This window comes from Epinephelus lanceolatus, chromosome 17 (assembly GCF_041903045.1).
Source record: "Epinephelus lanceolatus isolate andai-2023 chromosome 17, ASM4190304v1, whole genome shotgun sequence".
NCBI classification, from domain to species: Eukaryota; Metazoa; Chordata; class Actinopteri; order Perciformes; family Serranidae; genus Epinephelus; species Epinephelus lanceolatus.
Genome location: NC_135750.1, coordinates 28,603,764 through 28,618,572, shown reverse-complemented (window position 1 = coordinate 28,618,572; position 14,809 = coordinate 28,603,764). Strand labels below are relative to the sequence as shown.

Sequence of the window (14,809 nt, the reverse complement as noted above, 5' to 3'; positions counted from 1 at the left end):
CCAAGCAGTCCAGTTAGGAGGCCGGTAGGGGCGGTGGAAGTTTCACAAAACACAGGACTTTTCTGTCAGGGGACAGGTGTTCAGAACCGTGTGAACTTTAAGTGAACTTTGAGGCAATTTTGAGTCTTGTTAAGTACGTCCTGTTTATTTTCCTACACCAAACCACGGTGACTTAACTTGCCTCAACCTAACCTCAGTAACTTTACACTAATACCTCACTTTACATTAAGGATGTCAATGTGGGCCACTAATTCTTAGCATATCATGAGAACCGTTGTGTGTGCATTTTCGTAGGATATCATATGAAACTATGTATGAGGATAGGTTGACCCGCATGGAGCAGTTTATTAAAAAAGCACTGGGAGCGTTTTTATGAAAAGCCGGGATGAAACGCTCCCCGGCGCCCTGCCACCACTTCTCTGCTGTTGAAAAACGCTGTGTGGACACAGGCCCTGAAAACAATTTATTTTTTGTTTTCCCAAGGTCCTCATTAGTCTGACCACCACCTGCAATTGTTTTTCATATTCCAATTCCATACCACGTACTGATTGTAGTTTTTATAGCATATTGTTTAAGTAGTTAAGATATAAGAAATCAACTCACTTAACTGTTTTATACTAACAGGAAATGATTTGTGTGCCTTTAGACATCAATCAAACTGCCACTTTAGAACGTCATGTCACATTATAATAATAATACCTTTAATTATATACTTTTTGTTTCTGTCTTACCATCACTTACAATTTATTTATTTAAGTCATTCATTGCATTCACTGTTGGACAATAGTGTTCAACAACAGTCACTCAAAAATCAACATTTATTTATGCTGACAGTTTTGAGCATACTTACTTTTGTCACTTCAAGAGTGAAGTAGGATTGAGATTCAGCTTTAGAGTGAGCTGTTACTGTTCACTTCTGTGCCACACAATGCACAATTATCCACAATTGTTCACATTTTTGGGAAAAGTATCCAACTTCCTCTTTGTGAACTTTGATTGGTAGCGACGTTGAAAAGCTTCAGTTTGATTGACATCACACGTACTGAACCCAATTACCTGCTAGTTACACTTAGTGCCAAAACAACATGAAGATAGCCTACAGTTAGTAAGCATTATGGAGCTGTGACACAGCAGTCGTCTCTTCTAACAAGGCTGGTGTAAATTTCATGACATTATCATCAAAGCTACCTGATTAATAAAAGCCATCAACAATTCAATTTAATAATGTCTCTATTCTTGTTTGATGCTGTGGGTCAGTGTGAAGAGGGGGATGTAAGGACCTTGAGAGGATAAAAGAACAATTAGTAGAGATTACAAGAAAATGGAGTAGTGCTAAAACACACACTTGCACACATGCACGCAAACCAATCAATCTCCATTGTGGCAGCAGGGCAGCAGCTTGGCAGCAGCTAAGTGGAAATCATTTACTTAAAGTCATTATGGAAAGGAGAAAGAGGTCAGACGCTCTGCGAGGCAGAGAATCCAGCTCCTTACAGCGCTATCACAACACCATCAAGACAAAGACAGAGATACCATTTAACAGCCATCATATAGTTTGACACAGCGATGCATCATACTTTATTGTGATTGAGGCATTTTATGTCAGCTAGGTTTTCAATAATTCAATGTGATTCAGAGTTGCATAGCTCAAATATACAAGTTACTGTCCTGCTGTAGGCATACACTGACCCCTCCAACTTTAGTTACTGTTGCTAAGCCTGTCAAGTTTTATAATAACGGTCCTGAATTTACCATCAAAATCCTTGGTCATTTCTTAAGAAACTGCTTCTTTGATTTTCACGCAGAGGTAGAAAAAAGAGGCATCTTATTTGTAGTCAGCCTCTAAAGATTCTGGTGTGACAAGCAAACTTTATTGTAGCTTCATAGCTAATTAAGCTAATTGAGCTGTCCTTGGCTGAATTTTTAAGTCTTAAAACACTCAAGTCAAGACAGCTAAAAAGCTTCTGTAAAGTGCCCAGTCTCACTCTGAAGTTGTCCAAAATTTGGCACTTGGGCAGTGACTTGCGGTGTGAGAAACCAAAGAAAAAAGGCGCCTTTTATCATCGGCATGATACACGGCTGGTTCCTGTTATAATTTGACGGCACCTGGCAGCGTCAGGTGGGAAACGCGGTGCAACAAGGACAAAAGTTAAGGCCGCAAGAGGGGTGTTGAATGGGTCCAACAAACCACAACTTTCACCTGAGAGAGCGGTGTTCACGTCCTGTAAGATTATAAAGCCAAACCGTTTTCTTTTTTCCTAAACCTAACCTAAAAAAAACCATGTGTCTGAACCATGTTGCTGAAGGAAAAAAAACGTCAATTTGCTGCGTTGTACCGACATAGTGCGTTTATTTCGAAAGAGACAGTGTTTCTAGGATGAAGACAATGCATATAACAGGCACTGTCTTCATTGTCGACGAGGTCTGAGTGAGAATGTGTTGCTCTTTACGGGTCTTAAATGGCTTCAAATGGTATTATGCTAAAAAAAACTGAGGCTAAAGCTACATGTCCCTGGCAAAACATTAGCATGCCCACCAGTTGTTGATTTATGTAGACGATATAGAAATAAAGAGTGTCCTATTTTTTGTAGTAGCTAGTTTGTCCTTATATTTTAAGTATGGTAAGGAAAATGCAAAATCACATTTGTATTTAATTGTAGCATAACCCTGTTTGGCTAATTTCCTACTAGTATGGTTCATATTTTCAAAGATTATTTTCATTTTTAACATTTCATCATGTTGACCCAGGTAAATGCACACTGAACACTTAACCTCAGGAAAAACACTGCTGAGAGCAGTAAGTCTTTTAATGAGTCATATTAAAAGGAATAGTAAGTTTGGGAACATACATAGGCTCCTGGTTGTAAGCTAGTTAGCCAAACATGCATTTGCAGCTTACATTTGAAGACATGAACACACTGTTTAATCCATTCCTCACAATTTTGCTCATGTATTTTTGTTTTTTGGAAAGAAACCACCCACTAAACTCTATATGGAGTGATGCTTTTGCTACAGTCTCATACAGATTGCTTCAAAATGTCCAATGTTTGACAACCTGCCATGGAGGGTATGTATAATGTTCTGAGATATTGCAGTAATTCTGTAAGTTTTGATGAGTTTTAGGTGCTAAATCACAATGTAATAGGGCACACATGCAGAGGAATTTTAACTATGAATCCAGGATAAGACATGCATACACCGTTATCAGACTCGCATCACTGTATTCTGGTTTAAAATCCTGCACGAGACACTCACTTTAAAAGTTCAGGAGGCATTTTACTATTTGGCTACCAGGTGTAAAAGAATATAAATCTTTGAATTTAAAGCAGGGAAGTGCTGAGAGGAGAATACATACTCAGCAAAACTCTCCCCTGTATAAATAATAAAGGTCTTTGTGCAAACTCAGACAGTCAGCCACACCGACCAACGCTCCTCATGCAGATCAGTATTGATCTGCCAGTCAGAGAGGCGGCAGAGGTCATGTTTAAGTTAAGGTCAACTAATGGATTCTTCTTTGTCCCAGTAAGCCCCACGTCAATGCAACTGACACTTTAATTACACCGATAACATTCCAGCATACAGTGACAGTGTTAGCATTACCAACCTCTGGGTGATTATCCTCCATGCAGAACAGGAACTCCTCCAATTTCTGCAACAAAAAAGAAACATTTGTTGAGGCCACACAGTCATAAACCTGCTCATGAATTATGGAAAATGCAATTATGTTGGCTGTGTACTGTATGTGTGCAGCATCATCATAATGAGAGGAGGTTGTAATTATTCAACACCAAAACTGACAAGGAGAAAATAGATTAACTGGCTCATCTGTACTGCAGGTTTTCTTTGTTAGTATTCAAAGTGTGTAATTGTACATTCTTCACTAAGGAAGGAAGTAATTACTGTACCTATTGGAGGCTAACACTTTGTTTGTGGCTTTAGGGTAAGTGCATAAGAAGGCCGAGTAACAACATATAATAATCAACAAAGTTTTAATTATTTTCTAATCAAAAATTGTGTAACCTTTAACGCCATGCCCTCATTGCTTTGCTCTCCAGTGAACACAGCTCTTTATGCAGTATCTGATTGTTTAAACCAGTGATGCTCAACGTAAGGTCCACGGACCAAATCAGGCCCACCATAGGGTGCTGGAAGGCCCGCCGACCATTTTGTGATTCACAATATAAATAAATTGATTCACACTGGGATTTTTTTTGTTGTACTTTGAATGTAAATAGGGTGCCCTTTTTGAAAAAAGCATCAAGTAGAGCTTGTTCATCAAATGGTGCCGCCCCTGCATGCACCTGATCCAGTAATTATAACATATGACAGGCAACTACGCCCCACTGTCTGACATAATCATTAGCAAATTTAATCATAATCATAAATAAACTTTACAAAAAGTCATTATTATGGTGTACTACAGTTCTGCAAGTGTTTTGTCCAAGTTGTGTTGCCATACACGAGCAGAACACAGCTCAAAGGCATATTCAACTAATGTTAATGTCTTTATTACATAATATTTGTGTCTGAGTAAAGTGTCAAATCATTTATGTCATGCCACATGTGTAATTCAGTAGCTTTCACGTATTGAATATCGGTATAGTATACCGCAGCGGTTCCCAACTGGTCCACGGGGGTCCAGATGTCTCCTTTGACATTAGTTCCAGGTCCACACAGTTAGTGCCACACTTGCAATTGGTCATGTCGTTGAGCTAGGTTGCTGTCTCTGTCAAGTAGCTGTCCTTAAGTCACTTAATATACAACAGAAAATGGCACTTCAAAATAAAAGCTCTGCGCTGGAAATTTACTGCACTTGAAAATAAAGTGTGCCACTTGCAGTGCATTCAGAATGGGCCCATGACCCACTTTTGGGGCGCAACCCACCAGTTGGGAAGCACTGGTATGCTGTATAGCTGTACTTGCTAATGATAAACAATACAATATGGTAGGAACTGAGTTTTCAATTTTTGAAAATTTTGATAAAGACCCCAGACAGATTTGGTCCCCCCCTAAATGTTGACTCCATGGCTACGGCCTTGACCTGACCTGTGTGGGGCTGATTTGCCTCTTGACAAAGATGAGTGAGGACAGCAAACGTCCAAAGGTTGAAAACGGGCAATTCATTTATTATATATATTGATTATATTATTAATGTGTATTAACTTTTATTAAAGGTGGCCCCCAGGCAAAGGAAGTTGAGTAGGCCTATCCCTGGTTTAAACACTCCAATTCTGAACCATCCGCACAAACTGGATTGTCTTTATTCTCTCCAGTAACATCCATCTCACAGCAACATATAATCATGTATTCTTCTAGATACAGATTGCAAAAGTTTTCTGGCGTCCAACTGATAATAAACTCTTCTGGTGTCTGTTGCCTTGAGGTAATATCTACCACATTAGCATCCAAATTAAAGAGCATTTTTGATATGTGGGTTCTTGAATATTCAGAGAAGTTTAACTTTATGCAGAAAAACACTAAATGGCTGAAATATGAGAATAATAGAAAAAGATGTCTGATATTTTTTCTGTGGTGTTTGCTTCCCGCAGGAAAAAGCCTCTGGTGCAGGATATAAATATCCACTTAATGTGCTGCTATCCATCTCGTCTCTTTGATGAGAGATTACAGGGGGCTTGTTCTTGTGAAAAACATGTTCGCTGGCAGTTGTCATTTATGTTACTAAATGTTGCAAAGAGCATTTACGCTACAGATGTGCTTTTGCTTCTCTGTCCATTAACGTCATAGATTCTTTTTACTGTAGTTTATGCAGATTCAAAGCAACACTGTGACTCATTTCCAAAGAAGATTTCTAAATTGCGGAGCAGTGATGCTCTGAAATATTTAAGGACTGATGCTTAAAGTCTAAAGCTTTTAAATATATATATATATATATATTTTTTGCAGCCACATGATAAACATTTTGCTCCACTGAGCTCCAGTGTTTCTAGCTCAGAGGACACAGAAAACAGAGTGCACAGGACAGAGACAAAAGAAATAAATGGTTGGCTGTCTCACCTTTTAGTTCTTGGAGAAATGTTAGGAGGGGCCGGGCTTTAGGAGGAGAAAGAAAAGCAGAGAGAAACAAAGGGAAAGCAGAAAATGGATCCATGCAGTTTGTAAAATGCGGTCAGGCGGGGCAGGGAAACAAGACATCAATGCAAAGTTTTGGTTCATGGTTGCACTGAACAAGACAGTGAGAGAAGGTTAAGAGGATGCAGCAGTAGTAGAATTTAATACAACAATGAAAATCCACAGTTTTAATACATGCAAGTGGAGATTCTGCCAACAGCACCAGTAAAGATCACTGGCAAGTGTTTGCTCATGGCTACAGTCCAGTAAATCCATACTGAAATAAGTACATTTAAAATTCAAAGGATTAACTATTGTTAAAAAAACACCAAACATGAGTCTGTGAGCTCAAACTAACAAAATATAGTCTCACAAAAACACGTCTGGCAAGTGCTGTTTTTTTTTTTATTAATGCTGGCTGTGCTGGCTTTGTTCCTATCTCAGACGAGTCTGTCAGACTACGTGGGCGGAGGAAAGTGTGAGGAGAGGAGAGAATGAGTTGGACTCTGCCCTGAGGCAGTGGACCTCGACTCACTGTGGGATAGACCGGCACAGAGCGCTCGTACAAACACACACACACAAGCACACGCTCACACACATGCATTCCCACTAAACGCATGTAATCATGCAGAAAGAGACTCTTAAATCTGCACTCTGTAGAATGAAACTCTTCAAGGAAGCCAAAATATTTCCAAACAGTTGCCTCCCTGACGCCCACATTTTCCTGGTTTAGAAATACCTTCGAGCAAACGTGCTAATAGACTGCTGCTCATCTCGCTGCAGACTTTTCTATTCTGAATGTGCGGACCAAAAATGTCCTCTCCAGTCAAGTGGTAAGACTGACCGAGCAGACACACTTTATGTGAGTTCACATTTTACGACACAGTACAAAAAAAGAACGAAAACGCGAGTGAATCTGAAAATAAGCTGTTCTCATGTGACCTTTCAGTGGCAAAGATGTGTTATATGTAGAACATCTGTAAGACTTCAGCAATGGACAGCCTCAAAAGGGCATCTGTTCACGATACTCTAACTGTCCATCTGCACGCATCTATCTGTCATGTATGAGTGCATAGGCCTTTGTGAATAACAAATGTTATGTTGTTGCGTTACCTTAGTGAACTCAGAGTTCTGTAAGTTGGCCTCAGGACACCAGCGCCCTCCCAATGCAGTCAGCATGGCGCAGTCTTCTTCTTCTTTGGTGCACGGCTGAGTTGGAGGATAAACTGCTGCAGTGGGGAGGTCTTCGATGTCTCCTCCGCTGCAGCTGGGAGTCCGCAACTGGAGTCCTCGCAGGAAGAGGTGACATGCCTCCAAATCTGCTTCCCAGATCCGCTCCAAGCCTGGACAGCCACAACTGTAGAGAAGAAGAGACCAGTATGTTATACTTTACCATACTACCATAAGGTGAAATACAAATACAATTTAATATGATAAACTATCAAATATGCAGCATGATATATGATATTTTATTAGGGAAAAAGAATGGACCAACACCTAACTGTCAGTCAATTACAAATATAGTACAGTTACATATGATATGATACTCTAACTACAATATATAGCAGTAGATGTATTCATATACATTTATTTATATAGTCACATTTTGTTCCCTTAATTATCATCTCTAAAACATTTGGACATAAGGAAGTGAACACAATAGTACATGCATATTTGTAACGTTGTGAATTAAAGGAATAGTTGGACATTTTGGCAACTGCACTTGTTCGCTTTCTTCCAAGCAATTACATGTGAAGATGAATACCACTCCTATATTTGTCTGTTCGTTAAGTACTGACCTGGAGCCGGGAGATGATTAACTTAGCATAGTGTAGCATAAAGATCAGAAGCAGGGGGAGATAGTGCTTAAACCTGTCTGTAACCACAACTAAACACGAGGCCATGAGAGTGGTTGTCTTATCTAACACAGGGCAAAGTAAATTAGTTTACATTGAATATGCATTCATATGGCCGAGCATGTGTTAGCAGCTATTTCTAATTGTTTTTAATGAGAATGAAGCATTTCGCTCGCTTCTTTTGCATTGCTGAGTGCATCATGTTTTACCAATCTACCGTAAAATGTCAATTAAAAGCCTAATCCCAATTAAACACCCAGTCCTTTTTATTAGTCTGGTGTGGCTACACGTTTTGACAAATAAACACCTGTCTCAATTGGATGCCTGGTCTGGTTGCCAAGCAGTTTTTTTTTTTTTTTATAGAAGTTCTCTGGATGTATAAAACCGGGTTGTTGGCTACTTCAAATTATGTGTCCATTCCTCGATAACCCTGTGAATTATTCATATTCCCTTAGTCTATAAGGGTCCTCAGATCAAGTGGTGTGTCAGTATGCTGGGTGCTGTAATCCTCGAGTGCCGCAACTCACTCTCTCTCTGATGTGATGTCTGTCGGAGCTAGATCAAATGAATGATTCATAATTTATATATTATCTAAAGCCTGATTTTTAAACAAGTAATATTAATACTGGTTTAAATAAACAATTTCATTGTATTTCCTGATCTTTGCTGAGCAACTGTTCTGTGTGAAATGACTTAAAGGCCTGTCCCAAATATAGGCCTGTTGAGTTCAGTGATTTAAGCGAATAATAGCCCGGGCTATAAGTTGAAGTTTTACTGTATGTGCCTTGTGTTTTCGCAGGACAACCATGAACACCTCAAGCTGAAAAACCTTCAACTCAGTCCAGAAAAGCACCCAATATCATTGCCATTTTTTCCCAGTGTCCATGAGATGAACTGAGCAGCAAGCCTTTTGTGGTGGTGATAACAACAGGGAGGACAAACTATTGGTGGCTGTTGCAAAATACCTGGAGCTGTATGATTTTACCAATCGCAATAACCATAATGTGAACAGGAAACAGTGGGCCTGGAGGGAAATTAGTGTGGCATTTGGGATTTCCTATAAGTTCAGGCTATACTAATAGTTAACTATTAGGTAATGTTAGTGTACCGTTCATGGTTTGTGTTAACCGCTTGCTCACTTTCAACGTCACAAGCTGTAGCTTAGTTACCTATTAGGTAGCGTACAGTCCCTAGCAACAATTAAAAAGCAAAAAAAGATGCAGCAAGCTCGGTTTGATCAGGGCATAAGGGTATAAGATGCTACGCATATGTCATTAACATGTTGTGAGAGACTGTAGACATCATAATGACTAATGTCAGCACAATGAAATGTACAAAACAAGTGAAAAGCCTTTAAAGATACACTGAGGTACTGTATTCATGTCATGACTGTGAGCTGCTGCATGGTGACTGAGCACAGCAGTCATAAAGGCACAGTAAAGGACATCTTTAATAACATCTCTATAATAAAGCATTGACAAAAGAGTGATGGGGGGAAATGAATCATTCAAAGATTGTAATTGCATTGACAAAATGCAGTGAGAGTGAATGTGGTCCTGGTAGGCTGCCCTTTCCTTCAAAGAGCTGCAGCAGAGACAGAAGAGAGAGCCTGGATGTGTTCATCTCTGCCAGGGTCACTGAGCAGGAGTTCAGAGGGAGGACAAGAAGATTGCTTTTGTTTATCTACTCAGTAAGTTACAATCAGTCATTCTTTTTTCACTCTCCCTTGCCCTGACCTTTGTGACACCCCAGACACAAGCTCCCAGTGTAAAAACAGAAGAGAACAATTCAAGCAGCCATATCTGACTGAGCGTTTTATTTAGAAAACGAGCAACACGGCCAATGACCAGTGGAGTCCTCTGTTTATTGTTCTTTAGGTTCAGCTGGCTACTGTGCGAAAGCAGGTGTTAACAGTAACGCACACTTTATGGTATGAGACAGTCCACCAAGGTGGAAGTATCTCTAAGGGCGCCAGAGTGTTGATGTTGAATTATAAGCAGGTCTTTTTGGCTTCCCAAAAAACGGTTTTCCATTTCCTCTAAATGGCTCACATTTGAGACCTCTGACCTTTAAAATATTCATATTTATTCCTCTTCTTCTTTCAGTGACCTTTAGATAACAAATCATTCCCAAATAATTGGGGTCCCAGGTGACATTTTAGGAACCGAATCCACTGATCCTGTTTGAAATTCTACCTTTAATATGGTTTAAGAGGCACACAAAAAGTTTCAACACTAAAGAGCATAAATATTACTCTGTCTCCTCATGACATCCTTGTTTCCAGGAATCCATCTTGTGCAGAAAACAAACTAAAGCTGACAAGAAGTAGGGACAGCGCTGTGGGTTTTATCACATACGGTAAGAGACATAGCAAACATCTTAAAGGAAGAAATGTCCTCAATCATTCTGTACAGCACACGCCGATTTCCAACCCAGGAGGAGAGTCTCTGTCACAAACACTAATTCTCACATTGACTGATTCAGAATGATAAAAAACACATGAATTTCATACTCTAAGCACAAATAATCCTACATATAAGCCCCTATGATACACTCAGTATTTCCACCTAGAGAGCGCGTTCCTGCTGCACAGTTAGATTTGAGAAATTGCTCATTCTCCATCAAATATAAACAAACTCAAAAAGGCAAAATGCACCCAGACAGTATTGTTTAATCTCTCCCTCTGTTCCTTCCACTCTCTCTCCCAGCGATGAGGCCCCCTGAAAATTGAATGCCACTTGTTTTCCAGCCCATCTCCTGCCTGAAAAGGCTGCCAACCTCTGTACCCTGCCAACGCACGCCTCTCAGCCGTTCTCTAACCTTCATTTGGCACACAGACAATAGAAAAATTGCTCAGCCCAACCCCCCTGCCCTCGCCAATTCGCTACTCAATGCCGCCGCTTCAGAATGTCTACTATAGTGGGGACGCACCCAGTGAGCCATGCCATTGTTATTTGTCTCCTGTGAAGTGGAGAGGGACACACACACAGATATGGGTGGGCACACATGTGTTAACTTACACACATGCCCATAAATCACTCTCTGTGGGGGCTCAGTGTTGTACAATCATAAATTCCTCTAAAAACGTCAAACGCCGAACCTCATCTATCACAAAAGCTTCTTTTTCGGCGACAACCACAATTCATTATAAATAACTGGCACTGGCATTAGGGCTGCATGTACAGAAAATGCAGACAACATGTCAGCTCCTAAGCATCCCTGTGATGGTGGCCTCCTGGTGCCCGTCGGTATGACCCCTTCACCCGGGGGGTTAATTGGTGGCAGCCGCTTGGCCTGCCATGTGACAGTGGCGGGGTGTGGGTGTGCTGCTCCGCTGATGGCCCAGTAATAAGAAGGAGAGACAGGCAGGCACACTCCTTCTACAGTCTCTCAGCCCCCCTGTGGGACCGCTGACTGACAGGACTGCTCTTTCTCCTCAAGGCATTACACAGACAGAGGAAGGATTATAAATATAACTGTTGAACGAAGCAGCGGCCGTCTGGTCCTGTTGGTACCAGAAGGTTCAGTCAGACCTCTCCAGAGTGAAAAGGCACAATATTCTGAATGCTACCCAGCATCGGGTCATGTGTTCATCTTCAGGTCTCACACATGAATACCAATATGGGTGTGAAAAACAGCTCCTATCTTCAGCCACAGCTGGAGCTTTGAATCAGACATATTTTGGGTTAAATAAGCACCAACTCTCCACAAAATTACTACCCTGAACATAATAAAAATTAATCAGACTTTCACCTGTAGTCTGGTGTCAGTGCTTCTGGTATTACATACAATGAGAATTCACACATTAGAAAGCAAAGAGGAGCTGGTAATGTTTTCACCTTCTCATTCAGCAACATCTCAAATAACAGCAGCTGAGGAGAGGTGCTAATAATATGGTGAAATACAAGCGGCTGACGGCTGGGTGAGGTGTGATGGTGGACTGAACAGTTTGTAAGGTGGGTGGCTTCATTACTGGGATGGGTTTTTACAGCAGACAGCTGAGCAACCACGGCCCCCTTTGTTACAAACACTTAATATTTCTCTTATGTACATTTACAATTAAGTGATAATAGAGTTTCTGCTTTTCACTCTCTGCTCAGAGGCTCTCAGCAATTCCTCGATTTTAACTAAGATGTCTTGTCTGGGTATTTTAATGACTCCTGCACCAGTTGCATTGTATCCATTAAATATGATAAATGACATCCAAATCTCGACAGAAGAATGCATAAATGTAGGAAATATTCCAGAGACATTTCCTAATGAAACATCTACATAATGTATTAAACAACTGTGCGCTGCTGCTAATCTGAATAAAATGGGGGTTTTTTCTGTTCTGGTGACACACTTACAGCATCTGCGCTGCTCTAACATCCTGTTCTAGTCTTTAGCAAGGAAGAGATAATTGTTTTTTTCAACACCATCCGTCTCCACGGAGACCAGACATCTCACCAGTACTAATCTGCCTCTCTCCTCCCCTCCCCCTCTCCTCCTCTCCTCCTCTCCTCACCTCCCATCACCACTGCACTCCATCAACAGTAATGTACATTAGAGCTGACTGATAAAATTTACAGTGGATGATGGGTGCATGTGTGTGTGTGTGTGTGTGTGTGTGTGTGTGTGTGTGTGTGCACATGTGGGGACAATTGCCCATTCAATCAAGCCGAATATGTGTCACTGTGCCAAATTGGAGCTGGAGGAAGCGACTGGTCCTTGCCTAAAGGCAGAGCTGTACTTGTGATTTGATCTGGACCGCCTCGGGTTATGGAAGCTGATCCAGGGCTGGAGAGACAATCAATTAATATAGAATGTGATGAGCAGGAAAATTAGTTTACAGCACCCAATACGCAAGAAGGTATCCTTTAATGTGATTGCTCTTTCAGTGGTGATGTGGTTAGATACATGTGATGTAGATAATCAAGTCTCTGTTGGTGAAACTAAAAGATGGGATCACTGAATATAGAAGCTCTATTAAAAGGGGAGATATAGAGCACCCAGCAGCCAGCCTTCATTGGAGGCCAAGCATTCAATTATGTATTTCTGTTTTATTGATATTGGTTTCTGGATTTAAACTCTCAGAAGTTTACATCAGGGGAGAATAAATGGAGATTTTAGTGTAAAGTAGTTTTATATTCAAGTTCAAGTTCTTTATTTATATTCAAGCACAACAATTATAGAGATGCAGTCGTTGGCAATGAAAATCTGAGGTCTCAGGGTCCTGCCAATAACACTAATTAAATATGTTTTAAAAGAAAAAGAAGATGAGGTAAAAGCAAAATGAGAATCTAAACATAAAAGAGTGCAAGTTAAACTAGGGGTAAAATATGACAAATAAAATATGAAACAGTTATATAAATGTATAAGACAGTATTTGCAGTGATTAAACTGAATATAAACAGGAAATGTACTGTAAATGCATGACGCTGAGTATAAATATAGTCTAATATGCACCATGCTCTAGTTGCCGTAGCTGCAACATGTTTTTGTTGCGTCCTCAGCACGACATCATACCACACCAGGGGTCTCATTTACAAAACAATGTGTAGGATCCGTGCTAAAAATGTACGTATGAGCAAAAGCCAAAAAATGAGGTGCGCCAATACTTTTTGGACAATTTCTACAATCAGGCTTCCACCTCACCATCTGCGTCTCCAATTTCTCGTTTCCAAAATGGCCATAAGCATGGGTCAAAGTTTCTCCCATCAAGTCTGTTTTTACACATCACAACTTTTGCATGGGAAGTGACGTACGCGTCTTTCAAGCCTCGTTTTGTGCGTACACAATGTTTGTAAATGAAACCCCAGGAGTGCCAATTTTATATTTGTTGATTTGGTCATTTTTCCTTGATATCTGTGAGTCTACCATAAGTAAGTAAGTAAGTAAGTAGGCTATGTAGTCATATTTTTGTCTGTTTTAGTCGTGTCTATTGATTTCCTGCTTTGTTGTGCTGTAGCCTAAAGTTAATATCGTTCAAAGTCCAGTTATGAACGACATGGATCATATTTGTGGCTTGTTTTAGTCATTAAAAACACATTCAACTTCATAATTATATTGTATCTTCATATATTTCACATACACTCCCTGTTAGTAAGAAAACTCAATCTGCTCTGTGCAACGCTCTGCTGAGCACTAAGTGCACCTCTGTAGTTTTTATAGTTATTTAAAGGGGCACTCCACTCGTCTACACATGAAGTTCAGTTACTGGTCACGAGTAGCACTACTCACTACTCAGCCAGTGATGATAACAGTTCTAAAATGTCTTCTGTGACTGAGGAGTTTTCCACAATTGGAAATAAATAACTATTGATGTCATCAGGGTCATCTCAGCTTGGGCTTGCAGATTTATTTTTATTTTTTAAAGATATTTTTTAGCCTTTAATGGATAGGACAGACAAGTGTGATTGTGAAGGGGGAGAGAGAGAGAGGGAGTGACATGCAGCAAAGGGCCACAGGCTGGAGTTGAACCCGGGCTGCTGCGGCAACAGCCTTGTACATGGGGCGCAGGCTCTACCACTAAGCCACCGACGCCCCGGCTTGCAGATTTTTTTAACAGAAAGTCTGTGTTATACACTGGAGGTTTGGAGTTCGAAGACATTAACCAGGGAGGGAGAGTGTAAAAATTACACATTGCAGCGTTTTTGGTAGTATAGTACAAACTCCAAACTTTTTTTTTTTTTTTTTTTAACTTGCGTGAGTCCCCTAACCTTGTGGAGTTTTCTGGGGGTCATTCTGTGACTGTGATGATTTTTGCTGTTGATGTAACGTTATGTGTTGCACATTTATTCTGAAGTTTCTGTCAGTGCGTTTACATGACATTGGAGAAAATCAATTTATTTTGTTAGTCTGACTAAAATACGTGTAAACATGTTAGTCCGACTGAAACGTAC

General features: G+C 40.4%; 1 protein-coding gene across 2 annotated transcripts in view; it reads right to left on the bottom strand.

The window, feature by feature from the left end:
• disc1 (DISC1 scaffold protein) overlaps positions 1-14,809 on the bottom strand; it is a 57,795-nt gene that overhangs the window by 10,738 nt on the left and 32,248 nt on the right. For both annotated transcript variants that reach the window (XM_078176187.1, XM_078176186.1), the window contains exons 11-12: positions 7,183-7,426; positions 3,605-3,649 (exon numbers count right to left, since the gene is read on the bottom strand). In XM_078176187.1, the coding sequence (XP_078032313.1) occupies positions 3,605-3,649; positions 7,183-7,426 (289 nt within the window). The remainder of the gene's footprint in view (positions 1-3,604; positions 3,650-7,182; positions 7,427-14,809) is intronic.